Genomic DNA, 25,999 nt, shown 5'->3' with positions numbered 1-25,999 from the left:
TGACAAGGAGTTTGAAGACCCCTTATTCTGTAGAGCCACATGTTATAGAGGGATAATGCTCTATAGAATTTGATAATTTAATCATTTATACTCACAGTTAACTGTTGCGCACCTTTGTTTCCTGTGAAAGTACTTTCCATTTTTCACCCTCACAGGGAACTGAATAACTAACCTGAAAAACCATATTCTTATATATTTGGGTTGTGTCTCTCCTCAGGGCCTCAACAACATCATCCACATAGACTTTGACTACAAGAAGGAATTTATCTATTGGGTGGACTCAACTAGGCCAAGTGGACGAAAAATCAACAGAATGCGCCTCAATGGGAGTGACCTCAAGGTACCACAGGATTTAGTTCCTGTGTCTGTGTGCCATAGGGTGCCTTGTGTCACTTTACCCAAGATCCACTGGCTTTACTTTACTTGCTTCCTCTCCAGCTTGTTTTGATTAATCTTAATTTCCGTTCATTCATTTATTTTTATTAATTCAGTTAAATTATTAAGATGCATTTCAACAATAACTTTTTCTGTTCTGAAGATCAGTTGTCTGTGTGTTGCTCAAGTGGCTCATTACCAGTGTTGAGCTGATGATGGGCGCCCTTTATCCTTTTAGAATGAACATAATGGATTTTTTCTGTCAACAGCCAACGGCCTGTTAGCTTAACACCAATGAATGTGCGTTAAAGATAATAGGGATATCACCAATGGCTTTCAAATAAACATAACAAGCCCAGTGATACAATGGTGTTCTCTGGTGTAATCACCGAGGTTTGTCTGGGTCATGGGATCGGAGCCCAGACACTGGGGACACTGGGACTTCAGCAGAACACCTGCTGGGCCCCCATCTTACATCTCATTAGCATTGGTGTATGGGGGCATTAAGCTCATTCAGCTCAATTACTTCCACAGTCTCTGTTTGAGCCACTGCCACAGCTTAGCAAGAGGACAAACTGTCTGAGGCACAGATCAGGGAGCTTCTCACATCAGGTTAATTAAAAGAGGAGTCACCGATATCCAGTGCTATTAGTATAGCCTTGCCATATTAGGAAGAAAAGATTGGAAAGCATAGAGGATTTCTTTGGATTCTTTTCTACCTAGACAAGATTTTCATTAGTCAGAGACAGAGATTAATCGATTACTGTGATTCATTTCAAACAGCATAGGTACATTTCTGATTTTGAGCTTTTAGCTTTTTTATTTCATCTAAAGTATACTGAGTGTACTGCTGTTGCACTGAACTCTGAGGGTTGAATCATTGTGCAGTTATGTTTCTGGCTACGCAATCAGTGTTGTCATAGCAGATTGTTGCATTTGATAGCTGATAGAAAACACTCCATGTGACATCAGTGATTAGTCTTGTCCCACAAACTGTTTCAGTTTCCTTTCTTATTAAATTGGATTCATCTCCAGCATTCAAAGGTCACTTTATCTGTGTCCCTTAAGCCATCATTGTTTACATGTTGCTACAGTGACAAAAAATTGATATGTAAATGCAAAAAAAAAAACAACAACACCTATATCTCAGTTCTGTTACCTTTACTTTAAATGTCTAAAAAAGGGCTTGTGTCAACCCAAGGTGAAACAAAGTTCAATGACTGCAGAGATCAAACATACTCTGGATGAATCTGGTCTTTACTTTTTGATGACCAATATTCAAATGTCGACATTACCCTTCAGTTCCACATGAAGCAATGGTTTTGATCAGTACAAAGAGATGCTGTGGATCAAGTGAACCAGAGGGACTTTATGTACTCAGTATCAACTCACTTTCTCAGTGACTGTTTTAAGCTCACTCTAGCCCAAATCAGTGCTTAGGGGACAGCCTTGTCTTTTGCCAAGACTATATATTTTCTTGCAAATGATGATAGAAAAGGCCTCAAAGCACATCATGCTCCTTAATGACAGATTGCATGGGTGTTATTTATTTATTTATTTATTTATTTATTTATATTTTTTTTTAAACAGGCATTGGCTTTATCTGCCAGCTGGCACAATGATTGTTTATTCTGAACAACTGCCTTTGCAAACTCAAAAGCTAGACTATCTTGGGGATATTGTTGGAGTTCCTACATGGCTTCTGGATTTTGTTTAGATCAGTTAAATGCCATGAAAATACCTTGTATTTTAAGCAAATCTCTTACTGAGATTAGTGCAATGAGATGAATAAGATTTGAACGTCATCCTACCCTTCCTACTTTAATTATAGCATTAACAGTTACACACTTAACGCTCTTCCAAATGGTATTTTATGGCAAAATAATTCATGTTTTCTGATGGAATATATGGAGTACTACACTGCCATTTGTTGTGCTTGCAGTTGTTAGGTTTTCACTCTATAGAAAGAGCAAGTACAGTTGTAAATGCACATCAAAATACAATGTGAAAGTGATTAAGAGTCACAATAAGTCTGTTAGTTAAACTAATTACGTCAGTCACAACTGTAGCTGTCATATAGCAGCAGGAATGATTTGTGCACATTTAAGAAATGTGCTGTGCATAAATATGCATAGGTCAAACTGTGTTGGTACCTTAATTCATTAGTTAAGTCTTTGGACCAAGCTCTAAATATGTGCATGAACCTCTGTGGTTTTCTTCCCACCAGACAAGTAAATTCTTTCACATAGACTCTAAGTGAAATTGTTTGGATTATTGTTGGTAACCAGGATCCAATAAAGATGTCATAACACTCTTATTGTTGAGCAAAATACACACATATACTGTTCTTTTATTATGTAACCAGAGCTGTCAGTTAATGCAAGGAGCGTGTAAGGAGTACAAAGTTAGCACTTGTGCTAGTACTGTGCACACATAAACATACCCAGATATGACTATGTAGTAAGTTAGAGAAACACAAACATCAGACCTTAATAATCAAAACACATTTTATAGTCATACTAGTTACTGAAGATAACGAACTGCAGATATTATCGACTTTTAAAGAAATGTATACTGTTATAACATCATGCACATACATAAATGTAAGTGTAAATTTATGTAAATAAAAAAAGAAGTGTCTTATCAAGCCATCTGGTCTGACACAGTGTTCTGTATGTGACGCATTTATTTAAAAAAAAAAAAAAAAAAGCTCAGCTTCTGGTGTGCAGTCAGGGTCATTAATGATCATCCTGCAGTACCCTTTAGCGGATTTTCTTCACAGAGGAAATGCTTGTGTAGCCATTACCATGGCAACGCAAGTAGACTAGATCTGAAACAAATCTGTCCCACTCATCACAAGAATGATCATTTTTGTTCTGTTTATTAATACGATTTTTTGTAAAGTGGTTAGGAAAAAAAAAAACACTTGAATTTGTATGGAGGAGATTATCATGTCACACTCAGAGCATTCTCATGTGTTTACACTGGTGTTTGTGGAACATGAAAATGGATTCTGAGTCACTCAATCTTCTTTTTTTCTTTTTCTTTTTTCTTTCTGGGTTAAAACAAATTGCTCTTACCTGACAAAGAAAAACCTGTCCCTTGTATATTCTCTTATGTTTGCCAGTGGTAAACTACTACAAGATCCATTGTATTTCTTAAATCCCATCTGTTTCGTCACACTCTATCTGCTCTTTTATATTTCTTTACATTCATCCGTGAAAGAATTTAGAACATTTCTAAGATGTACAAAAACTGATTTCCCTCTCACTGCCTTACTAGATAGTGCACAGAACAGCAGTGCCCAGCGCCTTAGCAGTGGATTGGATAGGAAAAAATCTGTACTGGTGTGATGCGGAAAGGAAAACACTGGAAGTGTCCAAGTCCAACGGGCTCTACCCTACCATCCTGATCAGTTCTAGCCTCAAGAACCCCACAGATCTAGTCCTGGACCCCCAGACAGGGTAAGCATGTTATCCTTACTGTAATGCTCGCCCTAAGACTGAAGCATTTTCTTAATTAGGACTGATTTCACAGCTTGAGGGGGGACAGGGATAGAGAACTCTTTTCAGATGCTTAGTCTGGAATCTGTTAGATCCAGCTCTCATTTGAGGAATTTGACTTTGTGTCAGTACTAATTTTTATTCCTATCATGTTTACCTGCTGTACTATAGAGCTCTTTTAACTGTGATATGCTGCTCACTAGGTACGTATTCTGGGTGGACTGCTGTGAACCCCCTCACATTGGACGTATTGGCATGGATGGCCGAGGGCAAACGGTTATCATTGACACAGAGATCTATAGCCCCACTGCTCTCACTATTGATTATACCAACAAAAGGCTTTACTGGGCAGATGACAACCACATCCTGTTTGCCAACATGGATGGCACCCAAAGACACAAAGGTGAGACTAAGGTGTAGTATATGCAAAGGAATAGATTAAATAGTTTCTTTTTCTTGCCAAAAGTTGCATGAGAAAACTGATACCATCCTGTATGTCTCCTAAATTTAAAGCTGGAACAAGCAGCTTAGCTTAGCTTAGCTTAACCTTAGCATTTCAAATCTGGCTTTTCAATAGTGTTTTACTGTTTGACACTAGAGAGCATAGTTAGACTGTAAGGATGAGTGAGACTTAAGGTTCCATTTGTGGCCATATGAATATTACTGCTGTTCATGATGCTGAATGTTGGAACTTTAAAGATGGTGGTTCTGGGGTATTGGAAATGATATCAAAACGTGTTAAATCATCGGTTAATCTGATAAATTGAGTTTAAGTTGTGGTTGAGAGATGAACCTGCTGACTGCCGTGAGTTCCATGTTGGCTTTAAAATAGTACTGAACCAGAAGTCCACTCCTGTTCTGGTGAGCTTTGAGGCATAGCAGGATTAAATCAGATCTGAAGGCGCTTCTGTTATCTGTCTTTGCTGCATTTTTTATTTTAAATGTAATGACTTGTTTTTTTTGGTTTACATGTTAAACATTTTTTTAACATCTTTTATAGAAGCTCTTACAGTAAATTCAAAGGGTTATAGTGGTGATTTCCTTCCCAACAGCGGAATTCAAATGTCAGCCTGGGCGTTTTCAGTGTGGCACTGGCCTTTGTGCTCTTCCTCCCTTCTGGGGTATTGGAAATGATATCAAAACGTGTTAAATCATCGGTTAATCTGATAAATTGAGTTTAAGTTGTGGTTGTGACTGATCAGAATTTTCAAATGGTACTGCTGCAAATCTCCATGGAAATGTGCTACTGTAAGTGCCACCATTACAAAGCGGCACCCTGGTTGCTAAATTGAATGAAACAGGATTTAATTGAGGCTTGCCATGGCTATTGTCCATCTCCAGTGTCCTATGATCACATCCAAGGGGTAATGGCACTGACTTTGTTCGAGGACTTTGTCTATTGGACGGATGGGAAGTCAAAATCACTGCGACGTGCTCACAAGACAACTGGCTCACAAGGGATGGAGCTCCTCAACTCCTGGCAAGCCATCAAATCCATCAAGGTCTACCACTCCCTGCGCCAGCCTGAAGGTATGAAGTCCATCTGGCGCTCGTGTTCATTCTGTCCTCCCATGCAGAGCAGTGGTTACGGGCCTCCATTATACTTTTAAGTTGGAAATGGTTTGAACTCAGTCATATAATTCTGTCCTTCTGTACAGTACCCAAGCACCAGTGTCAGATTGCAAATGGAGGATGCAGCCACCTGTGTCTTCTATCCCCTGGTGGGGAACACAAATGTGCCTGTCCCACCAATTTTTACCTGGCCGCTGACAATAAGACCTGCCTTTCCAACTGCACCTCCAGTCAGGTCAGCTACATTTCTTTACCCTCCTCCATCTAAGTATAGTTTGACCATGTTTGTTGCTTTTCTGTCTTGATCAGTACTTTCCCCCTAAAGGCAAATTGCTTCACTCTCATATGCCTTCCACTTCTGACATGTACTGTAGGTTTTAGGAAATGGTTTTGTATTGATTTCAACTTTGGCTTTGAAGAATGTTGCAGCTTAAATAGAGAGGCGAGCATTGATCCTGACTTCAAATTTTGTTTTTTTGTTTTTTTTTTAAATATTTCTGGTTCTAATAGTTTCGCTGTGGGACAGATGAGTGTATCCCTTTCTGGTGGAAGTGTGACACGGTGGATGACTGTGGGGATGGATCAGATGAACCTGCTGACTGCCGTGAGTTCCATGTTGGCTTTAAAATAGTACTGAACCAGAAGTCCACTCCTGTTCTGGTGAGCTTTGAGGCATAGCAGGATTAAATCAGATCTGAAGGCGCTTCTGTTATCTGTCTTTGCTGCATTTTTTATTTTAAATGTAATGACTTGTTTTTTTTGGTTTACATGTTAAACATTTTTTTAACATCTTTTATAGAAGCTCTTACAGTAAATTCAAAGGGTTATAGTGGTGATTTCCTTCCCAACAGCGGAATTCAAATGTCAGCCTGGGCGTTTTCAGTGTGGCACTGGCCTTTGTGCTCTTCCTCCCTTCATCTGTGATGGAGAGAACGACTGTGGTGACAACTCAGATGAAGCTAACTGTGGTGAGGATAGGAATGCTTTGTTTTTAGTTTTGTGTCTTTTATTAGTAGTTGATGATTGCTGTGTTGAGCTGTTACTGTACTTTGCAGGAACTTGTCTTATCACCTAAACAGCGTTTCCAGTGCTGCCACCTTATTTTATCGGATAAAATCTGAGTTAATGAGGATAAAATAATTTGTTGGTCAATATAAAACTAAATGAGAACTGTTGTGACAAATGAGTGAAATGTTGATACAGTAGATTAATTGATAAGAAAAATAATTAGTTGTCACTGCCCAAGTACTTTTATTTATTTTAACCACGGTGGTTATTTATCCACCTCTACTTTTTTTTTTGGCAGGAAAGCCTACAAGACACCTGGTATTTACTACAGTAAATACTATACACTACAGTGTAAAATCTTGACCGGTCAGTTGTAGTTGTATACTGTACATGCCTTTCTTTGTGTGGATTCATTTCTTATTGATTCAACCTTCCTCTGCCCCTGCCCATTTTCTCTTTCAGAGACATATATCTGTCTGTCAGCCCAGTTCAAGTGCACCAGGAAACAAAAATGCATCCCTCTTAACCTTCGCTGCAACGGTCAGGATGACTGTGGTGATGGAGAGGACGAGACAGACTGCCGTAAGGCTCTGTATTATTACTTTTAGACTCATTGTCTTAGAAATGACTGAGCTTTTAGACTGGGAAGCTTATGAATATATCCCCTGTTTGATCGGTCTATCCCAACATGGCAGCAAAAACCTGGTTTTTGATATTGTTCTTTTAAAGATATAATCTAACTGAAGAAGATAAATCACCTTATTTGTGTGTGTGTGTGTGTGTGTGTGTGTGTGTGTGTGTGTGTGTGTGTGTGTGTGTGTGTGTGTGTGTGCTTTTGTACTTGGTTAATTAATTTCTGTGCTTAGACAGAATATGTGATGCCATTAACATCGCATAGTCTTCATTAAGTATTCCAAAGGCAAGCCTTGTTATGGCCTGTGTCTGTGAAAAGGGATTAGATATTGAATCACACAGAGGATAAGAGCAGATTTTCTCTGCCATGATGTAACTCATCAGAATATCACACCCCATTCAAGTCTTTCAGACTGCTGCATTTGTCTTGCATGTGATTGCAAGAGGGGCGAGAGCAGGGGGAAGAGAATGCAAGAAAGTCAGCGGGAGAAAAAGAGACTTTAAAAAAAGCTTTAATTAAAGTAAGGCTAATTACTTCACCCCTTCTTAGACTTCCAGCACGATTGGATGTGGTTTTGAATGCACTTTTGTAATGAACACTAGACTGAAATTAAAACGCCACTGAGACAATGTGAGGTGAAACACTGAAAAGGTATTACTTCCTCACTGGTTCTTTTATCACAATAGTTTTTATGATTGCTCAACTATTCAGGTTATGTCTACCATTTCAAATTTCTTCCTGAAGGGTGATATGGGTTATTCCTCTTTCCCACACACCTCCTGTCTCTCTACCTGCAGCTGAAAGCACCTGCTCCCCAGACCAGTTCCAGTGCAAGGCCTCCATGCACTGCATCTCCAAACTCTGGGTTTGTGATGAGGACCCTGACTGCGCAGATGGGTCAGACGAGGCTAATTGCGGTGAGTTGTGGAAACCCACTTAACCATAAATCACACCACTTCACTTATTTTTTAATTAAAGAGCGACAAATCTGATTTAATTTGAATTAATTTTACACTTGGCTTGACTCTGGTCTGACTCAGTCCTTCTACTTGTTCTCACCGACTATCTGATTGTGCTGAGGGAGGATGCCATGAAGGACAGCAGCCCCTGTCATCAATAAGAGCTCAGTATTACGATCTGTTTGCCTGATATTTTCAGCCTCTCAGTCTTTAAAAACACACATGCAAACACACCTAATCAAATTGAGTTTCTTCTCCTAACCCAAATTTTAGGTCAAAGCCATTATTACCAGGGCAAGTAAACAACCTTGGGAACTTTTTCTTCCTCAATAGAAAAAAAAAAGAACTTTTTAGCATTTCACCAGGATCATATTTGGTTGACATGCCTTTTGAATGAGCCTGAACGTTTTGATCAGGACAAAACCACAATAAATACAAAGTCTGTAAAATTTAACCCCATAAAGTTAGGCAGTTGGACCCCCTTCACTGTCCTACACAAACTCAAATAAGCCAAATAAAACCACTATTCCGTCTGAAGTTATCAGAGATCAAATATCTCTTCAGTCATGAAAGATGCTGCAAGCTCTAATCTCCCCTGTTGGCTATATTGTTCATGCACTGTATTATTGTGTCTCTTATTTATCTTAATCCACTTTGTCTCTAAATCTTTTGCTTAGACTTAATAAAATAAAAATGTTGAAATATCTGAAACCAATGCAGCAATCTGAAAGAGCAGTGATTATCATTTCTCTTGTGAGAATTTACCCTCTTCATCAAGCTTTTTCTATGCTATTTAAGTTTGAAAGGATAGTTTGGTATTCCACTTTAAACCTTGGGAGAATAATAGATGTGGAGAAACATACAAAATTCAACTTCTTTTCACATAGAACTGCTAGGTTAATTTATACATAAAATACTAAAGATTTTAAAAAGCCTCTGCTGCCACTGTCTGTAGAACAGTTGCTGGCAAAAATGTCTTGGGTGTTTGGCCACCAAGCCTGTGTGAGATTGTTACTGGAACCAATTTGTTGCTTTAGTCATAAACTGGCCACTTTCCCTGTAATATAAAAATTATATGTACATAACAAGAACGAGCATACCAGCCTTTCAAGGATAGTTTTGCATTTAGTCCCATCATTCTGTCATTGGATGTATGACGGTCAAGCGCTTGTCACTCAACTTGATGAGCTATATTTCTACAGATGACATCTGGTATGAAGGCTGGGATCTTTCATAAATCTACCATTGGAAAATACAGCATCGTGCCTGTTTTTTTTTTTTTTTTTTCTCTTTGTTGCTTGGGATCACATCTTACTCTACTTTTACTCATGCCTGAAACATAAAACAGTAGAAGAATGAAAACTATTGTTGGCAGTCTTATCTGTATATGTGACTTCCACAACATAGCAATTTGAGTATTATTAATAGAGCGATTATGCTTTGATGTTTGATACCTCACACCTCCTCTCCTTTGCAATTTCAGCTTTGTTTTATGTGGAGGTTTTGCTGTTTTGCTGCTGCTTTAATGTCTGTTAACGTGAAACGACCCTGATGTAATATTGAGTAAATGTTTATCTCACTTTGTGTAGTTTACTGATGTTTGACTTAGGCCCCTCAAACTGCATTATCTGTAGCGTTTATCAGTGTCATCCAATAATTCATCATCTAAAATTTTCTCTCCACTTCAGAGCACATTAGAGTTGTTGTTTCTTTGTAGATATTTCACTTTGAATTAATTCAGACTGTTTAAGGAAGTTTTGCTTGTTAGCACCTTAATGAGCTCAGACTTAGCAAGGAAATATTGCTTTTTTTCCCCCTGTGCGACATCTTTTATGTGGTACAAGTTGACTGAGCTGGTTCCTAATGAATTGCTACCTTGTGTCCTCTGCTGCTTCACACAGCTTTCCCTCCTGATTCTCTTCTCCTGCTGTCATGTTGGAAAGAGATCCAGGCATAATCTGCCACCCTCTTCTTTTGACGCATCTCTTCTCTAACTGATAACAGCATTACCTTGGCCATTATCCCTGATGTTGTCTGCACGGAAATGACTTTTTAAATGGAAGCTCTCAGTTTGACTTTGAAAACCCATACTGAGGAAGTAGTGCTGAAGCAAATGCAGATATTTTGAATAATTCTAACCCTAGCTGACTCTGAACTTTTCAGTTTGATTAGCAGGCTATACAGTTTGAGTCAGAAGCTTCACCTTGATCTTGACATATGTGTTAAAGGTGTACTCTATTTTCTCACCTTTTGTACAAGGTGACTAATGCATGCTATTTATTTTTTTCATATTAACAGAAATGTTTTCTAAGCTGTTCTCATCTCAACAGGGTGTGTTTCACTGAAAACTATGGAGATCAGTGTCCTCTTTCATCAACAAATGCTTCTATATGGTCTTTAAAAAAATCTTGCACTCACAGATAATAATACTTACAATAATCAAATGAATAGAATTAAAGACAAAGAAGTGGTGAGCTGATATCCAGACCAGCAATTAAGCTTCTGTCACAGTCTGAGAAAGACGACATGTAAAATATCAATACCTCATGGTCGTGTCTTCTCTTTTTAGTTTTAAGCACCAACAGGAACAAACACACAGTTTGGGTTCGGTTTGTAACAAAGCTAAAATCAAATTCTTCAACATTTATTGTGTTTTTTTTTTTTCTAGAAATTTTCTTATGTGCTTTCTTGAAGAAAGTTCAGTTTTGCCAACTTCCTGTCACAAATTCTGTTGAGGATGATTGGTAGCACAGTCAGGTATTTCATCTTACGGTGTGTTAGCCTCTTGAGTACAGACTGTGTTTTGAACTCAGCGTCAGACTTGCTCAGGGAAACCCTGAGGAAACGATGATTACACGTACAAAATATGATAGCTAGCACACCATTAATATTCATGCTCTTTGAAGCCATTTTCATCTTCATGTTTGTTTGCTCCTGATGAAAAAGATGAAAAGACCTGCGGACCTCATGAATTCCGCTGCGAGAATAACAACTGCATCCCAGACCACTGGAGGTGTGACAGCCAGAATGACTGTGGAGACAACTCAGATGAGGAGAACTGCAGTGAGTACCTGACTCCTTCGCTTTCTGTCAGCTTGGTTTGTTCGTTTATATACACTGTTGACGCTCTACACGCTCTTAGGCAGTGAAGAATTGGACCTCTCTGAAGACACCTGACTGCCCCTCCCACCACCACACCAACACACACACACACACACACACACAAACTGTACACCCTAGGTAATGTTTCCCGCTATCTAGTCAGCCAGGCTCAGCTCTCTCTTTCAAGCACACTCTTATTATCTGTGCTGTTTCTCTGAGAATAACGTGAGGCTCCTGAGCTCTCGATATCACCTCTTCTCTGTAATTTACCAGGCTCATATTCCCTATTGTTTAGATATTCATCCTCACTTTTAGAAGAAAACTTTTTATTTACTCATGATATGACACTGCTCACCCACCTCGTTAAATTTCATATCTTTTGCTCATTCAAGTCCTTGCATGTGTTTGTGGAATTGTTCGCCTGTACATCATGTGAGTCTGTGCATGCCTACTGTTTGTTTTTTGCTGAGTGTGCGTCATTTATGTGATTTATCAGATGCTTATTCCCCATACCTATTAATGTCACTTAAAATGCAAATAAAAGCCAGTCAAGTGTTGGATGGCGAAGAATTAAGCAGGTGGACTGGCAGACAGTGGAGAGGCCACAAATCAGATTTTTCTGCAATGCCTTCTGGGAGTCTCTGTTGCAGCACAGCTCATAACACACACCCTGAGTTAGCTAACAGTCCATGATAACAAGGGGAGGGCCCAGACAGTGGATCTGATGCAGCTGTTTAGCTGCGTCCTAATATTGTCCTCAGGGACTGAGTTGCTCTAAACAGCAGATCCAAGATTTTTGGCTTTAGAAAGTATGTTGCCCAGCCCCCACCCCTCCCACCCCCCCCCCCCCCCCCCCCCCACCCATTGTGACAGCAGCAATGAATGTATTTACATCCTGATTAAATTTTCCAGTTTCTCCACTTCTGATACAAAATGACTCTAATTAGCTAATGCAATGGCTTTGCCAAGGCATTAGCATGTGATTCTAAACACAGAACATTTGGCTGATAAATGCATCAGGGGATGTCGTGTTTGTTGTGTATAATGCTGGGGGGAAAAAAAGATACAGCTTGGCATGACTTTGTATCTTTTGTGTTTTTCTTGACTTAGAGCCTGTCACCTGCAACCACAAGGACTTTGCCTGTGCTAACGGAGACTGCATCTCTTCCCGATTCCGCTGCGATGGAGACTATGACTGCTTGGATAATTCAGATGAGGCCAGTGTTTGAGATATGTGCACCACTTAAACCCACACGACTGCTGCTAATGAAGCACAGAATTGGGCAAGACACTAAATTAAGAATCAGCTACTAGACACAAGAATTTCTCTGAAAGAAAAACCCTTTTCTCTCTCTCTATATATATACCTAATATAAAAATTACAGGTGACTTTACACAAAACATAATACTGTGAAGACAATTCAGAGGAAATAGATATGTTTAAAACCCACAAATTACAGTGAACCCAGGCCAAAATATAGTATATTTGTATGGATGGTGTAATTCAGTCAGTAATTGATCTCATGGAAGTGCGTGTTAGTATCTGAACTTGCAGCACAAGCACAGATTAAATATCCAAATCAGGAAAGGGAAATGAAATTGTATGGATATATTGCATCTTACAAAGAAAATAATCCCATTATAGGCATATAATGACAGCATTCATTGTGCTGGTCCAAATCTCCTCATCATGGTCGCTATGTTCCAAAACAAAAAAAAATATCACTGTAATGTAGTATTGTACTTTCAAATACATTAGTGCATGAAATCCCTTGTATTCATTTGCTTTTAGAAATCCTAATCCACCATGCCTCTCAGCAAAACAAAGACTGCTTGTTGTTCATAATAAGGCTTGAATATCTTAATTTATAAAGCTTCAAACTGCCATTATAATTTTACATTCTTGTAATATGTGAAGAAATGGACTTAAAAGTGCCTTTATCTAGTTTTGCACGGTGTAAAGAGATTTTTGCAGGATTCATACAAAAACATGCTCCATCAGTGGTAATGATGCAGTGCAGTGCATAATTCAAGGACAAAGGCTTGTTATTATGATTCATTGCTCTTGTTAATGTATTGCTGTGTTCAACATTTGCAAAGCAATTTTTATGTATAATCCCCCTCCATCCAAAACAGTGCAACCCTAATTAGCCCTTTATTTAACCCTTTCCCCAGTGCCAGTTTTCTGGGTCAGCGCAGTCAAATAGTTTCAAGAAGTTGCCTTTCAGTCAATGTTACAATACACAGTAATTATTAAATTTGTTATTCACAGTCGCCATCATGGGGTAGATTTTCTACCTTGTTATTTTGTTTTGAACAGCCAATATTTTCCTGAGTTTGAGAGAGTAATGTGTTGGGGATACAGTATATAAATGTTTTTTCATGTCCTGGACTTAAATAGAAACGATTTGATGCCTTTACTCTACTAAGACTAAACTTTTTTATTTTTTAATCCTATGACAGTAAACAGATTCAAATAACATATTCATTCATGCAACTTTTTTTATATTTAAATATATTATTTATTTATTTATTTATTTTTTGTTGCTTTGTTCAAAACCATCAAAAGTCTCTACTATAATTGTTACAGCAATTTCCTTTATTTATACAGATGTGGTTAATGCGTGCATTAGGAAGAATAAAGGGTATTTGGTTTTATGCACACTAAACTTCAACTCTTGTTGAGAGTTGAAGTTTAGTGTGTTTTGTGGGTTGATAGGAAAGCGCACGTTTATTCTTAAATCCAAGAATAAGAACAAACCTCCTAAGTGTTCTCAGAACTGTGAAACTGTGAAGAATAAAACTTCCTGTTGCTCATACTTCATTGACAGATCCCTTTCTTACATGCTTAGAATGTAAAAGTGATGGAGGACAAAACCCACTGTCATCCTTCTGTGTAAAAATAAATTGTGACGTCCAGCTGACGCTCAGCATTATGAGTCATTTTATCAGTCCAATCTCCTGGGTATCTACCAAAGTTACTGTCTTAATAGGATAAAATTCTCTTTTTGTGTTGCTCCAGGCACTATTCCTTATTGAGCTGCAGAGAAGGGTAGTAACTCTGACTCTAGACCGCTAAGCCCTCATGTTAACTTCAGATAAACCTCAGAATACATATTTTCTTAGAATACAATAATATTTTTTTTTGCATTGCAATCTGACAGTGATATTCACTGATGTATTTACTTCATGTTTTTACTGTATTTGTTTACAGAAAGGCTGTGAGGCACACTGTGCAGATGACCAGTTTCAGTGCCACAACAACCTCTGCATTTCACTGAAGTGGCTGTGTGACGGCCAAGAAGATTGCAAGATGGGGGAAGATGAGAAAAACTGCCAGGGAACAGGTGTAAATCTAAAATCCTCTGGTTTGTGAAAGAATTTTAGCAAGTACTAGTGAGTTATGCTTTTAGGCACAAGTGGCTGCATGGACCATTGACCGTTTCTGGAACATGCATTATGGTTTCAGAAAGAATTCAGACCCCTTCGCTATGTTGCAGATTTAATTCTGAATGGATAAACAGCCATTTTGCCCATCCATCCACGCTCAGTAACCCATAATGACAAGGTGAAAACAAGTTTTTAGAAAGTCTTGCAAATGTATTAAAAATCAAAAACTGAAGCTTGCGGTTAACAGCTTGTAGAGGTATTTGGTGTATTTCAGTGAAAGATTCAGCGTAGTCTTGTCATTGCTATCCTAAACAGTGTCAAAGCCAAATGACAAATAAGTAATAATGTTCCATTTTCAAGGGTTCCCATTCTATTTAAAAGAAGCCCTTATTGCATGTCCCCCATAAAATAGTCAGTGTATTGACATCCCGTCCTTAAGATACTGCACCGTATATAATAAAAAGTATTAAGAGTTTTACAGTGTAACTGGTTACACAGTGAGACCTTGATAATATTCAACAATACATTATGACATATTGTTGTGGATAAATAGAAATGGCCTCACTTCTGCTGATTTCCACTATTGAGTTCCACTATTCATTACCGACCAAGTACTGTGAAGCACTTTTTTTTCAGCAGCAGGTAGTAATATTATGAACTCTTTGGCCTGAATGGACAACATCATACAGCATTTAGGAGTGACAAGTTCCAATTATTTCTCTCCAAGAGCCACATTTTCAGTCAGCATTACCTTGAGGTGTTGTTTTTCACTTGTTCGTAGAACAAGAAACTGAAAAGGTCTGACTTGAGTGATTTCTAGGGGGAGAAAAGGTGGGATTGTTACTCACTGGTATACTTTGCCCTTCTCCAGTAGTCCCTTCATGTTCTGTGAACGAGTACGTGTGCACCAGCGGAGGGTGTGTGTCGGCCAGCCTGCGGTGTGATGGACATGACAACTGCCTGGATGGCTCGGATGAGGTCTGTATAGCTTCACGTGATTCAAAGAAGCAATCGAAAAATTATTTGTCTTTGAAGTAGAGCAGTTTCACAGTGAACAGTGCTTCAATAGTGAGGAGCTGCTTGTCCGGTCATGTATCAAACCATGTTAAAACATGAATCATTCAGTGTTTTTGGTTTTCTTTGATTGCAGCTGACAACATCACTAGATGTTGCCAGTTGTGATGATTTACGGTGTGTGTTTGCTGACAGATTGGCTGTGTGAAGGAGTGCAGAGAAGATGAGTTTCTATGTCTGAATCGTGCTCACTGTATTCCTCGGCGCTGGCGCTGTGATGACGTGTTGGATTGCATGGACCACAGCGATGAGGAAAACTGCAGCCAGGGTGGGTATGAGAGTGACCTGACATTTAGGTTTCTCATCCCTGTGGGTAAAAAGGGATTCTCATATGCTTTCTTAGATCTTTACACTGCAAATATTACTATTGAACACGGAAGTCATGTGAACCATGTTAGAACATTTAATAAAAAAGGAACAAAACAGCAGAGAATAATATATGACAGATTAGTTGAGAGCACACCTGGCAGAGGCAGGGATTTTAGAAATAGTGGGAATGAGAGATTTGAAATGAGATAAAAGAGAGAACTCAATTCATACCTTGCTTTTGTGAGGCCAAATGATCCAGGGCTGTCTGGATCATTATGTAAAACAATCAGTCATTATAATCTTGTCATAGACAGGTTTTGAATCATATCTTCTGCGATCTTAAAAGCAGTCTTCTGCCTATGTTAAAGTCGGGGACTTTATGTGTCTGTGTAATTGCAGGTGCTTTCTTCTGCCGGGCTGATGAATTCATTTGCAACAACACCTTATGCAAACTCCACACGTGGGTGTGTGACGGCAAGGATGATTGTGGAGATAACTCTGATGAAGACACAGACATGTGCGGTGGGTAGATATTGTACTCTCACAAGGCTTTCCTTTGATGACAATTGATGCATATTTTATAAGCCACTACTTTTCTATTTCCAGAGAGAGAATATTTCATTTTCGTTTCTTACAAGATTTCATGCAGGGGTTTTTTTCTCTTTTTTTTGAAAGACACATCCATTAGGTTTTTATGTATTTTCCTCTGCAGCAAAACGTCCCTGCCCTCCTACAAGACCATTCCGTTGCAGAAATGATCACGTGTGTCTGCGCACAGACCAAGTCTGCAACAAAGTGGATGACTGTGGTGACAACTCAGATGAAGAAGAGTGTGGTGAGCACAGAATGCACCAATAAATATGTGATATTAAATCTGCATTAAGCAAATTCTTATGTGAAAATGCAGTTAAAGTTATGGTCTCAGAGTGAACAAGTAGTTCTGTTTAATGCTTCCCTGATGTATTTGTCCTTAACACACAGAGATGCAGATATTGTTTTATTCAGCCATCTTATCAGCCCAGCTTTCCCTAACCCATTACAAGTGTTGATTGTTTTTTTTTTTTTTTTTTTTTTATTCAGACAGAAAGTGGCACAACAAAACTTAATAATGAACTTGAAACTGCAGTCTAAATCGATGGTTCACAGCCATTTTAGTATGTGACTCCTGAAAAGAAACTGTCTTCTTGCAGCCCTCTTCACATTTTGACAGTACATGCCTTTAACTCCTTTATCATCCTTAATTTTAACAAATGGAGGACAGAAGGTGGAGTATGTGCTACTGCGTGTAGCAGTTTCATTGTTTTTTTTATTTTATTTGTTTTTTATTTGTTTTTGTTTGTTTGTGTGTGTGTGTGTGTGTGTGTGTGAGTGAGAGAGAGAGAGATTGTTGTAAATGGCTTTTTATTTTCTCTGATATGCCCAAATACATGGCATACAGTGTCCTCAGCACAAGCCTGCTGTGAACGATCACACAGAGTAGACGAAGGAAGAAGAATAAAGGGGACAAATCACTTTCCTCATCTTTTACCCTTTCATTCCTTCTGTCCTCCATTCATCTTCCTCTCTTATTCCATTAATACACCCATCCATCTCTTACCTCACTCCATTACTTCTCACCATTGTATGCTTCTTCCCTTCATCCGTCCCTTCAATCTCACCTTAATCCCATCGTTCCCTCCATCTGCCTCTCCATTACGTTGTTCCTTTCCCTCCCTCTCTCTCTCTGGCGTGCTGGCTGTGGATGTCACGCACTCATTCTTTTTCGGTATAAATAGCCAGGAAAGGTGAAAACTGTGCAGTTAATTCTAGTAAATTTATAACCAAAAACAAAATGTGCAAAGTACCTCAGCATTTTTGTAGGCTAGATAATTAGCAAACAGCTGTTTCTGTGGTGGTTTACATCATTTATTTAGGCAACAGCTACAAACTGAATGTTGATTTATAGAGCAGAAATGTTCACAAAGGTATTTGTGCCGCCCCTTTAAGAGTGTCGGGGGATTGTTTACATTGCTGCACTGTTTGTCCCTGCGGGCCTCGGTAGTTCAGACCTTTAGAACTTTGTTCAAGTTGTTGTCTCCACTTACGGCCGTTTTTCTTTGCTGTGCCTGGAAAGGACATACTCTTTTTACAGAAAAGATCTCAATTGAAGCATCAAACTTACCTGAAGACTCGGCGATCTTTTACTGAGACACTGTTTAGCTATCTGCCATGTTTGGAACTCAACCTCATTCTTACAAGGGCAGAATAGTAAAAAGAGTATTTACCTGACGGGTTACCTACAGTAAAGTGGATCTTCGTGGAAATAAACAGACTCTTTCTGACATTAAAGCTGCAAGATGAGTGATCATGAAGACACATTCGAGACAAGGTCAGTGTGTTCCAGCTCCTCACGTAGCAGTCAGCGTTCTACAGCCAGTGCCATTGCAGCCAGGGCGCGTGCAAAAGCAGAGGCTGCACGTGCAAAAGCATCATTTGCACAAAAAGAAGCAGACGTGATGAAAGCTCAAGCATATGTTGAAGAGCAGCAACAAAAGGCTGCAGCTGAGGCTGCCAGAAAGAAAGCGGAGCGAGAAGCTAGTCTGCACACACTGAAACTGGAGAGTGAGGCTGCAGCTGCTATTGCTGAAGCTAACGTTTTGGAGGCAGCTGCTGAGAATGAGAATGGACTGCTAGATACTGCTAGCCTAAAAAATGAATATACTGAGCGTAAGTGCACTGAGAATCTGAGACCAGAGCCTCATCAAGACTTAAAGCCACCAGAACCCACAGCAACACCAACGCGCCAGCCAACAATGGACAATGGTGAGACAGCTGAAAACAACATGGGGAAAGGTAAAGACGAGTCAAGCGAGGCCGGCAACTGTGAACTCAGCTACTATGACTTACCTGCTCATCAAACATTCAGACAGGAGGATGATTCTACTCCATATCACCCTCACACTCAAAGTGTATTCAGGATTGGCTCCCTGAAACGAGAACGCCCGCACAGTGCAAATCTACACAGTTTCAGCCATCAGGCGCAAACACACAACACAAGACAAACCAGCAGTAACCACCAACCTCCTCAGCCGCATACTGGTGTCACTTCCACAACCAACGAACCCAGTTCATCACATACAACCGATCTGGCCAAGTATTTAATTCGTCAAGAGATGATAAGCTCCGGGCTGTTGAGGTTCGATGATCATCCTGAAAATTATTGGGCCTGGAAGGAATCCTTTCACAGTTCTACAGAGGATTTAAACCTGACTGCGAGGGAGGAGCTTGATCTGCTGTGTAAATGGCTTGGGCCGAAATCATCTGAACACGCAAAGAGAATACGAGCAGTTCACATCCACAATGCAGCAGCAGGTGTAAATATGGTATGGCAAAGGTTGGAAGACTGCTATGGAGCACCCAAAGCTATAGAAAATGCACTCCTCAAGAAGCTGTACGAGTTTCCAAGAATCTCAAATTGAGAAAATCAAAGACTGAGAGAGCTGGGAGATCTTCTCTTGGAGCTTGAAGCTGCCAGGGTGGATGGATTCCTGCCTGTTCTCAATTACTTGGACACGTCTCGTGGCATTACAACAATCGTCCAGAAGCTGCCATATTCCCTGCATGACAAGTGGGTCTCTGTAGCATCACATTACAAAGAGAAATATCGCTCATCATACCCACCTTTCTCCTTCTTCGCTAAGTTTGTTTGTGATCAGGCCAGAACACTCAACGATCCGAGCTTTGCCCCACTCTCAGGTGGTTCAAGCATGGGAAAGGTGGAGCAGTCCTTTAAACGCAACACAAAAACACCAGTTTCCGTCAAAAAGACAGAGGTCTCAGCGAACTTCAATGGCAACCACAACAGTCCTGCGGAGAAAATGATGGTTGATCCAGATAAGCAATGTCCACTCCACAACAAACCACACCTCCTTAGGAAGTGTCGTGGTTTCAGGAGCAAATCTTTGGATGAAAGGAAGGCTTATCTAAAAGAGAAGAATATTTGTTACAGGTGTTGTGCATCAACCAGCCACTTAGCTAAAGACTGTGGAAAAAACATTCAGTGCAGAGAATGCAGGAGCGACAGCCACCCTACACCATTACACCCAGGTCCGGCTCCATGGATGACTGGGAGCTTTGTAACTATGAGAGAGCAAGGCGGGGAGCAAGAGGAAGGACACCCTCAAACTGTCACATCAAAATGCACTGATATCTGTGGGTCTACAGTCAAGTCAAGATCATGCTCCAAAATCTGTCTCGTCAGAGTGTATCCAGCACGTCAGAGAGAGAGAGCAGTCAAGGCTTATGTTGTTCTTGATGAGCAGAACAATAAGTCCCTGGCAAGATCAGAGAACTTTTTGGTATTACAGAGGGCATGGCAGCATACACCTTGAAGACCTGCTCGGGTGTCACTGAAACCACAGGGAGGAGAGCCAACGACTTCATCATGGAGTCACTAGATGGACTCGCATTCCACTTCCCTCTCTGATGGAATGTCACATGCTTCCAGACGACAAGTCGGAAATTCCTACGCCAGAGATTGCGAGACTCTACAAACACCTCAAGCGGGTTGTGGACAGGATCCCAGCTCTCGACCCTTCTGCATCTATCCTTATCTTGCTCGGCCGAGACATACCACGTGCACACAAGGTTCGAGAACAATGCAATGGTCCCCACAATGCCCCCTACACCCAGCGTCTTGATTTGAGCTGGGTGATCGTAGGAGAGGTCTGTGTTGGAAGAGCCCACAAAGCAGATTGTGTCAATGTCTACCGGACTAATGTACTGAGTAATGGACGTACATCTCTGTTTGATCCTTGTACCAACAATATCCACATCAAAGAAAAGCCGGATATTCGAGTGCATCACCATCACTTTCCAAAGGCTAACGAGCCGCAAGATCTGTTTGTTATAGACGATAGCCTTGGCAAGGGAGTCTTCCAGCAAACAACGGACGATGATAAGCCAGCCATGTCTGTAGAAGACCAAGCCTTCCTGGAAATAATGGACAGGGAGGTCTTCATGGATGATTCCAACAGTTGGGTGGCACCACTACCCTTCAGGGAACCTAGGCGTAGACTCCCTAACAAAAGAACTCAAGCAGTCAAGCGTCTTGTGACGTTGCGCCACATGCTTGAGAGGAAGCCAGACATGAAAGAACACATGGTTGCCTTCATGCAGAAGATCTTTGAGGCAGGTCATGCTGAACCAGCCCCACCACTCAGTGAAGGACAAGAGTGTTGGTACTTACCAATCTTTGGAGTTGGGAGTCCTCACTCGCTTCCGTAAGGAACCTGTGGTAGTGGCAGCATATATAGAACAAATGTTCTATTGCTTCAAAGTCTGCCAGGAACATCGTGACTTCTTACGCTTCCTCTGGTTTGAAGACAATGACCCCACAAAAAAGATTACAGTATCGCATGACTGTGCATGTTTTTGGCAATAGTCCCTCTTCTGCTGTTGCCATATATGATTTGAGGAGAGCGGCCCTGCAAGGTCATGAAGAATATGGCACAGAGGCAAAACAGTTCGTTCTCAGGAACTTTTATGTTAACGTTGGACTTACCTCATTCCCAACTGACGACGACGGCATCCAAGTCCTGAAAAAGACCAGAGAAATGTTAGCCGACTTGAACATACGACTGCATAAAATAGAATCCAACCATAATGCAGTAATGGAAGCATTTCTGCCTGAAGAATGCGCTAAAGAACTGAAAGACCTCAAGCTAGGTGTGGATCCTCTACCCCTACAGAGAAGTTTGGGTCTCAACTGGCACCTTCAAAATGACAGCTTCACCTTCCTTGTGTCTAAAGAGGAGAAACCATTCACTCGTAGGGGCATTCTCTCTACAGTCAACAGTGTATTCGACCTGCTGGGATTTGTGGCTCCAATAACAGTACAAGGCAAGGCTATTGTCAGAGATCTGTGCACAGAACATTACGACTGGGATACCCCAATACCTGCTGAAAAAGAAACTCAGTGGAAGTCTTGGAAAGACTCACTCAAAGCTCTTGAGCAACTTCACATACCTAGAGCATACCTACCTGTGTCCCTGCTATCCACACAGCACAGGGAACTATGTGTCTTCTCTGATGCTTCAAACACAGCCATCTCTGCAGTGGCCTACCTCAGAGCTGTCGACGACAAAGGGCACAGTCATGTAGGATTCTGCATGGGAAAATCAAAATTAGCACCACGTCACTCCCATACCGTGCCTCGCCTGGAGCTTTGTGCCGCTGTGCTCGCAGTCGAGCTAGCTGACATGTTAGTGGATGAGCTAGACATCAAGATTCACTCAGTGAAGTTCTACACTGACTCTAGAGTTGTACTAGGCTATATCTACAACACCAACCGGAGGTTCTATGTGTACGTCGCTAAAAGAGTCGCACGCATCTGGAAGTCATCACACCCAGGACAGTGGTACTTTGTCAGCACGGAACATAATCCTGCAGATCATGGCACACGACCAATACAAGCTGCACTCTTGACAGAAACAAATTGGTTTTCAGGACCCTCTTTTCTCAAGAAAAACAATGGAGCTACTCCTACTCAGTCAGACACCTTTGAGCTCGTTGAACCGGACATGGATGCAGACATGCGTCCATTGGTTGCAACCTTTGCTGCAATGCTACTTGGTTCACACAGGTTCACACGCTTTTCAAGCTGGAAAAGGCTGACACATGGACTGGCTTATCTCATTCAGAAAGTCAGATCCTGTGCTACATCTCTGGAGAGAGATACTCCAAAAGCAGATGAGCTTACGCAGGCAAGAACAGTAGTTGTTTGAACTGTGCAGCAAGAGGCCTTTAAAGAGGATCTCAGGAGCCTGGCCAAAGGAGAAATTGTCTTAAATCACCAGAAAATGCAGTGCTAAAGTCCTACCTCAAAGACCAAGGCTGTAACTGGGACTTCAATCTTCCACACTCATCCCACATGGGGGGAGTGTGGGAAAGAATGATAGGAGTTGCTCGGCGTATCCTGGATGGCTTGTTACTCAAGGAGCATTCTCCTAGTTTGACTCATGAAGTTCTTGTGACGCTGATAGCAGAGGTTGGCGCCATAATGAATGCTCGGCCAATAGTTCTTGTGTCGTCAGATCCTGACATGCCCACTGTGCTCACTCCTGCTATGCTTTTAACACAGAAGGTTGACTCTGTGTCTACCCCATCAGGAGACCTTGATCTTAAGGACCTCTACCGGAATCAGTGGAAGCAGGTCCAGGGACTCGCTGATTCATTCTGGAAGCGATGGCGTCAAGAGTGCCTGGCAACACTCCAGCCAAGAAGGAAATGGCAAAGAGAACAACCTAACCTGCAAACTGGAGACATTGTGCTCTTAAAAGACAGCCAAACAAAATGAAACGAGTGGCTTACTGGACTCATAGTTAACACATTTCCAGGCCAGGACAACAGAGTCCGTAAAGTGGAAGTCAGGGTTGTTAAAGGTGGTTACCCCAAGGTGTATTTAAGAACCTGCAACAGATGTAGTGTTATTGTTTAAAGGTACATAGTGGTATAGCATTAGACCAGGCGGGGAGTATGCCGACACCCTTTAAGAGTGTCGGGGGATTGTTTACATTGCTGCACTGTTTGTTCCTGCAGGCCTCGGTAGTTCAGACCTTTAGCGTTGTTCAAGTTGTTGTCTCCACTTACGGCCGTTTTTCTTTGCTGTGCCTGGAAAGGACATACTCTTTTTACAGAAAAGATCTCAATTAAAGCATCAAACTTACCTGAAGACTCGGCAATCTTTTACTGAGACACTGTTTAGCTATCTGCCATGTTTGGAACTCAACCTCATTCTTACAAGGGCAGAATAGTATTGTTTCCAAAATTGTTTGTTTTGCAGCAAGTAATGTGTGGGACATGGTGGTGTTAGAGCTGTAGTATAACATGAATTTTCAATATTCAGTGAATTAAAAGTGAGAGTAGTAAGATGTTTAAATTATTCATTTATAGGCTCTATCCCCATTGATTCACATTAGACCACTAAATAGGTCTTAAATAGGTCTTATACTGCAATCATCTGAAAGCAGCATATTTGCATTTGTACTTCAGGAGTTAAGTTACAAGTGTGTGTGCGTCTTTCCAACTGACACTGTGTATTGAAACAGAGGTGGTGGCCGGAAGACCTCGGCCATGTGGGAAGACAGAATTCACCTGCAGTAACCAACGCTGCATCCCAATCCAGCTGCAGTGCGATCTCTTCAGTGACTGCGGGGATGGCGGTTCAGACGAGCAAGACTGCAAGGCCTGTAAGTGCAACGCCAGTTGATCTGAGCAAGCAGATCAAAGCAGTACGCCGAAGAGATGAAAAGTGCCGAATGTCACCATGATGTTGTCTGGAAGCTCAGCAATCTCCTCGTTTTAGATAGGATGTTTTGTTATTTATGGTAATATATGTATACCCATGTTTGAGGTGTGTTGTGTACTGTATGAAAGATGATGATGCCCTTTTGGTTTCTGCACATCAAAAGAAAAGCACAGCAGGTGTCTAAGATGCAGAGGACTGGTGTGTATTCAAAGTCCTGTCTTTATTTGTAGTTGCCAGTGGAGATGTATGTGGAAAGAAAACAAATCCATGTGGAGAGGATGCAGTTTGCAACCAGACATATGCTAATGCTATATGCCAGTGTAAACCTGGCTTTAAGAGGAACCAAAAGACAGGCCAATGTGAAGGTAACGTATGATCAATTTTAATCTTTTTTTTTTTTTTTCCCCAATACAAGGTCTAATGAGTTTTGAGTTCATTTAATGACATCGCAGACGAGATTAGACATTTATCTTGGCTCGAGATAATGTGACAGAAAGAGAAATAAAATGGTCGACAGCTAATTGAAAACAAATATTTCCAGGCAAACGTGTTCTTTTTTGTTTGATGAACATACTGGAATACAAAGGCAAAGTTGGATTTTTGGTAACAGAAAATACTGTGAGTTACTTTCAGGAAATTGTAAGATTGTTATTATACAATGAGTAATATTAATAATTAACATATGAGTCAGAAAATCTATGATATGTCTACTTAGGCCTGCATCTACTTAATGCATACATTTCAGGTGAGGGATATTGCATGCAATGCATTCTTGTCTCAAGAGATGATAGCCTTGATTATTGAGTCAGTCCTGTGACCTGGTTCCTGTTTTCCAGTTAATGGCCTTTTGCCACTTATTACTTCTCTTCAAAGATAAAGTGTCATTTGCTGCATGCATATAATTTTGTCTTCACGAATAGGTCAAGGGCACTACAGATCATTTAGAAAAATGAAATTGTTTATTCTGTTTTTTATTGTTTATGCATATCATACTGTGGACTTCAATAGTCGCAGAAATGTTTCTAAAGTAACATGTTCCCAAGTAAGTCAGTCTCTCTTTTTTCAGAGATAAATGAGTGTCTGCAGTTTGACACATGTCCTCATTACTGCACGAACACCAAAGGATCTTTTAAGTGCACATGTGACCGAAATTATAAGGAGATCAATGGTAACTGCGTAGCAAAAGGTATGATCCTGAGGTTGAATATCATACAGTATGTTTTATGTATACTGAATACATGCTAATCTGGACATGTGACCTCATTGTAAAATGAGTTCAAATGTTTAAGTGTATCTGTATGCACTGCCCTTTAAACTGTTGTCTAATACCTAAAGTGGAATTCAGCCAATTTTACTCTTTCTTTTTCTTTGCATATTAATAACTCACTGTACAGGACCAGAAGATCGAGTGCTCTACATAGCCAATGACACCGAAATCCAAAGTTTTGTGTATCCATTTAACCAGAGCCATGGACAGAAACTGCTCACTCACATTGAGGACAATGCTCGCATTATCGGGATGGACGCTCTGCTTCACCACCAAAAATTTATCTGGGCTACCCAGTTTAACCCTGGTGGAATTTTTTACAAAGACACTCTAGAAAGAAGTCAAACTAAAACAAATGTCAGAAACATTGTGAGTATACCTAACCTGTGGCTTTTTTAAAACGTACTGTAGCATTTTTTTTTTAGATGTGTGACGCATATTTTCTCAACTCAGTGAGAGAAAAATGCTTGCAAAACTAAAAAAAAATATCCTACTTTGTCGGATTATTTGTTTATTTAT

At 40.5% G+C, this 25,999-nt stretch overlaps 1 protein-coding gene across 1 annotated transcript in view; it reads left to right on the top strand.

Moving 5' to 3' along the window:
* Window positions 1-25,999, top strand: part of lrp1bb (low density lipoprotein receptor-related protein 1Bb) — a 241,714-nt gene that overhangs the window by 193,453 nt on the left and 22,262 nt on the right. The window contains exons 58-77 of the mRNA XM_041056911.1: window positions 218-340; window positions 3,658-3,839; window positions 4,082-4,281; window positions 5,220-5,408; window positions 5,537-5,685; window positions 5,961-6,054; window positions 6,302-6,418; window positions 6,921-7,040; window positions 7,890-8,009; window positions 10,998-11,114; window positions 12,264-12,370; window positions 14,368-14,500; window positions 15,415-15,521; window positions 15,753-15,885; window positions 16,326-16,448; window positions 16,639-16,761; window positions 24,014-24,154; window positions 24,444-24,578; window positions 25,280-25,399; window positions 25,608-25,849. Of these exons, the coding sequence (XP_040912845.1) occupies window positions 218-340; window positions 3,658-3,839; window positions 4,082-4,281; window positions 5,220-5,408; window positions 5,537-5,685; window positions 5,961-6,054; window positions 6,302-6,418; window positions 6,921-7,040; window positions 7,890-8,009; window positions 10,998-11,114; window positions 12,264-12,370; window positions 14,368-14,500; window positions 15,415-15,521; window positions 15,753-15,885; window positions 16,326-16,448; window positions 16,639-16,761; window positions 24,014-24,154; window positions 24,444-24,578; window positions 25,280-25,399; window positions 25,608-25,849 (2,775 nt within the window). The remainder of the gene's footprint in view (window positions 1-217; window positions 341-3,657; window positions 3,840-4,081; window positions 4,282-5,219; window positions 5,409-5,536; window positions 5,686-5,960; window positions 6,055-6,301; window positions 6,419-6,920; window positions 7,041-7,889; window positions 8,010-10,997; window positions 11,115-12,263; window positions 12,371-14,367; window positions 14,501-15,414; window positions 15,522-15,752; window positions 15,886-16,325; window positions 16,449-16,638; window positions 16,762-24,013; window positions 24,155-24,443; window positions 24,579-25,279; window positions 25,400-25,607; window positions 25,850-25,999) is intronic.

The sequence above is a fragment of the Toxotes jaculatrix genome, chromosome 15 (genome assembly GCF_017976425.1).
Source record: "Toxotes jaculatrix isolate fToxJac2 chromosome 15, fToxJac2.pri, whole genome shotgun sequence".
In the NCBI taxonomy this organism is placed as follows: Eukaryota; Metazoa; Chordata; class Actinopteri; family Toxotidae; genus Toxotes; species Toxotes jaculatrix.
Note: the sequence above shows the minus strand (reverse complement) of the source record. Positions and strands in the feature narration are given on the sequence as shown.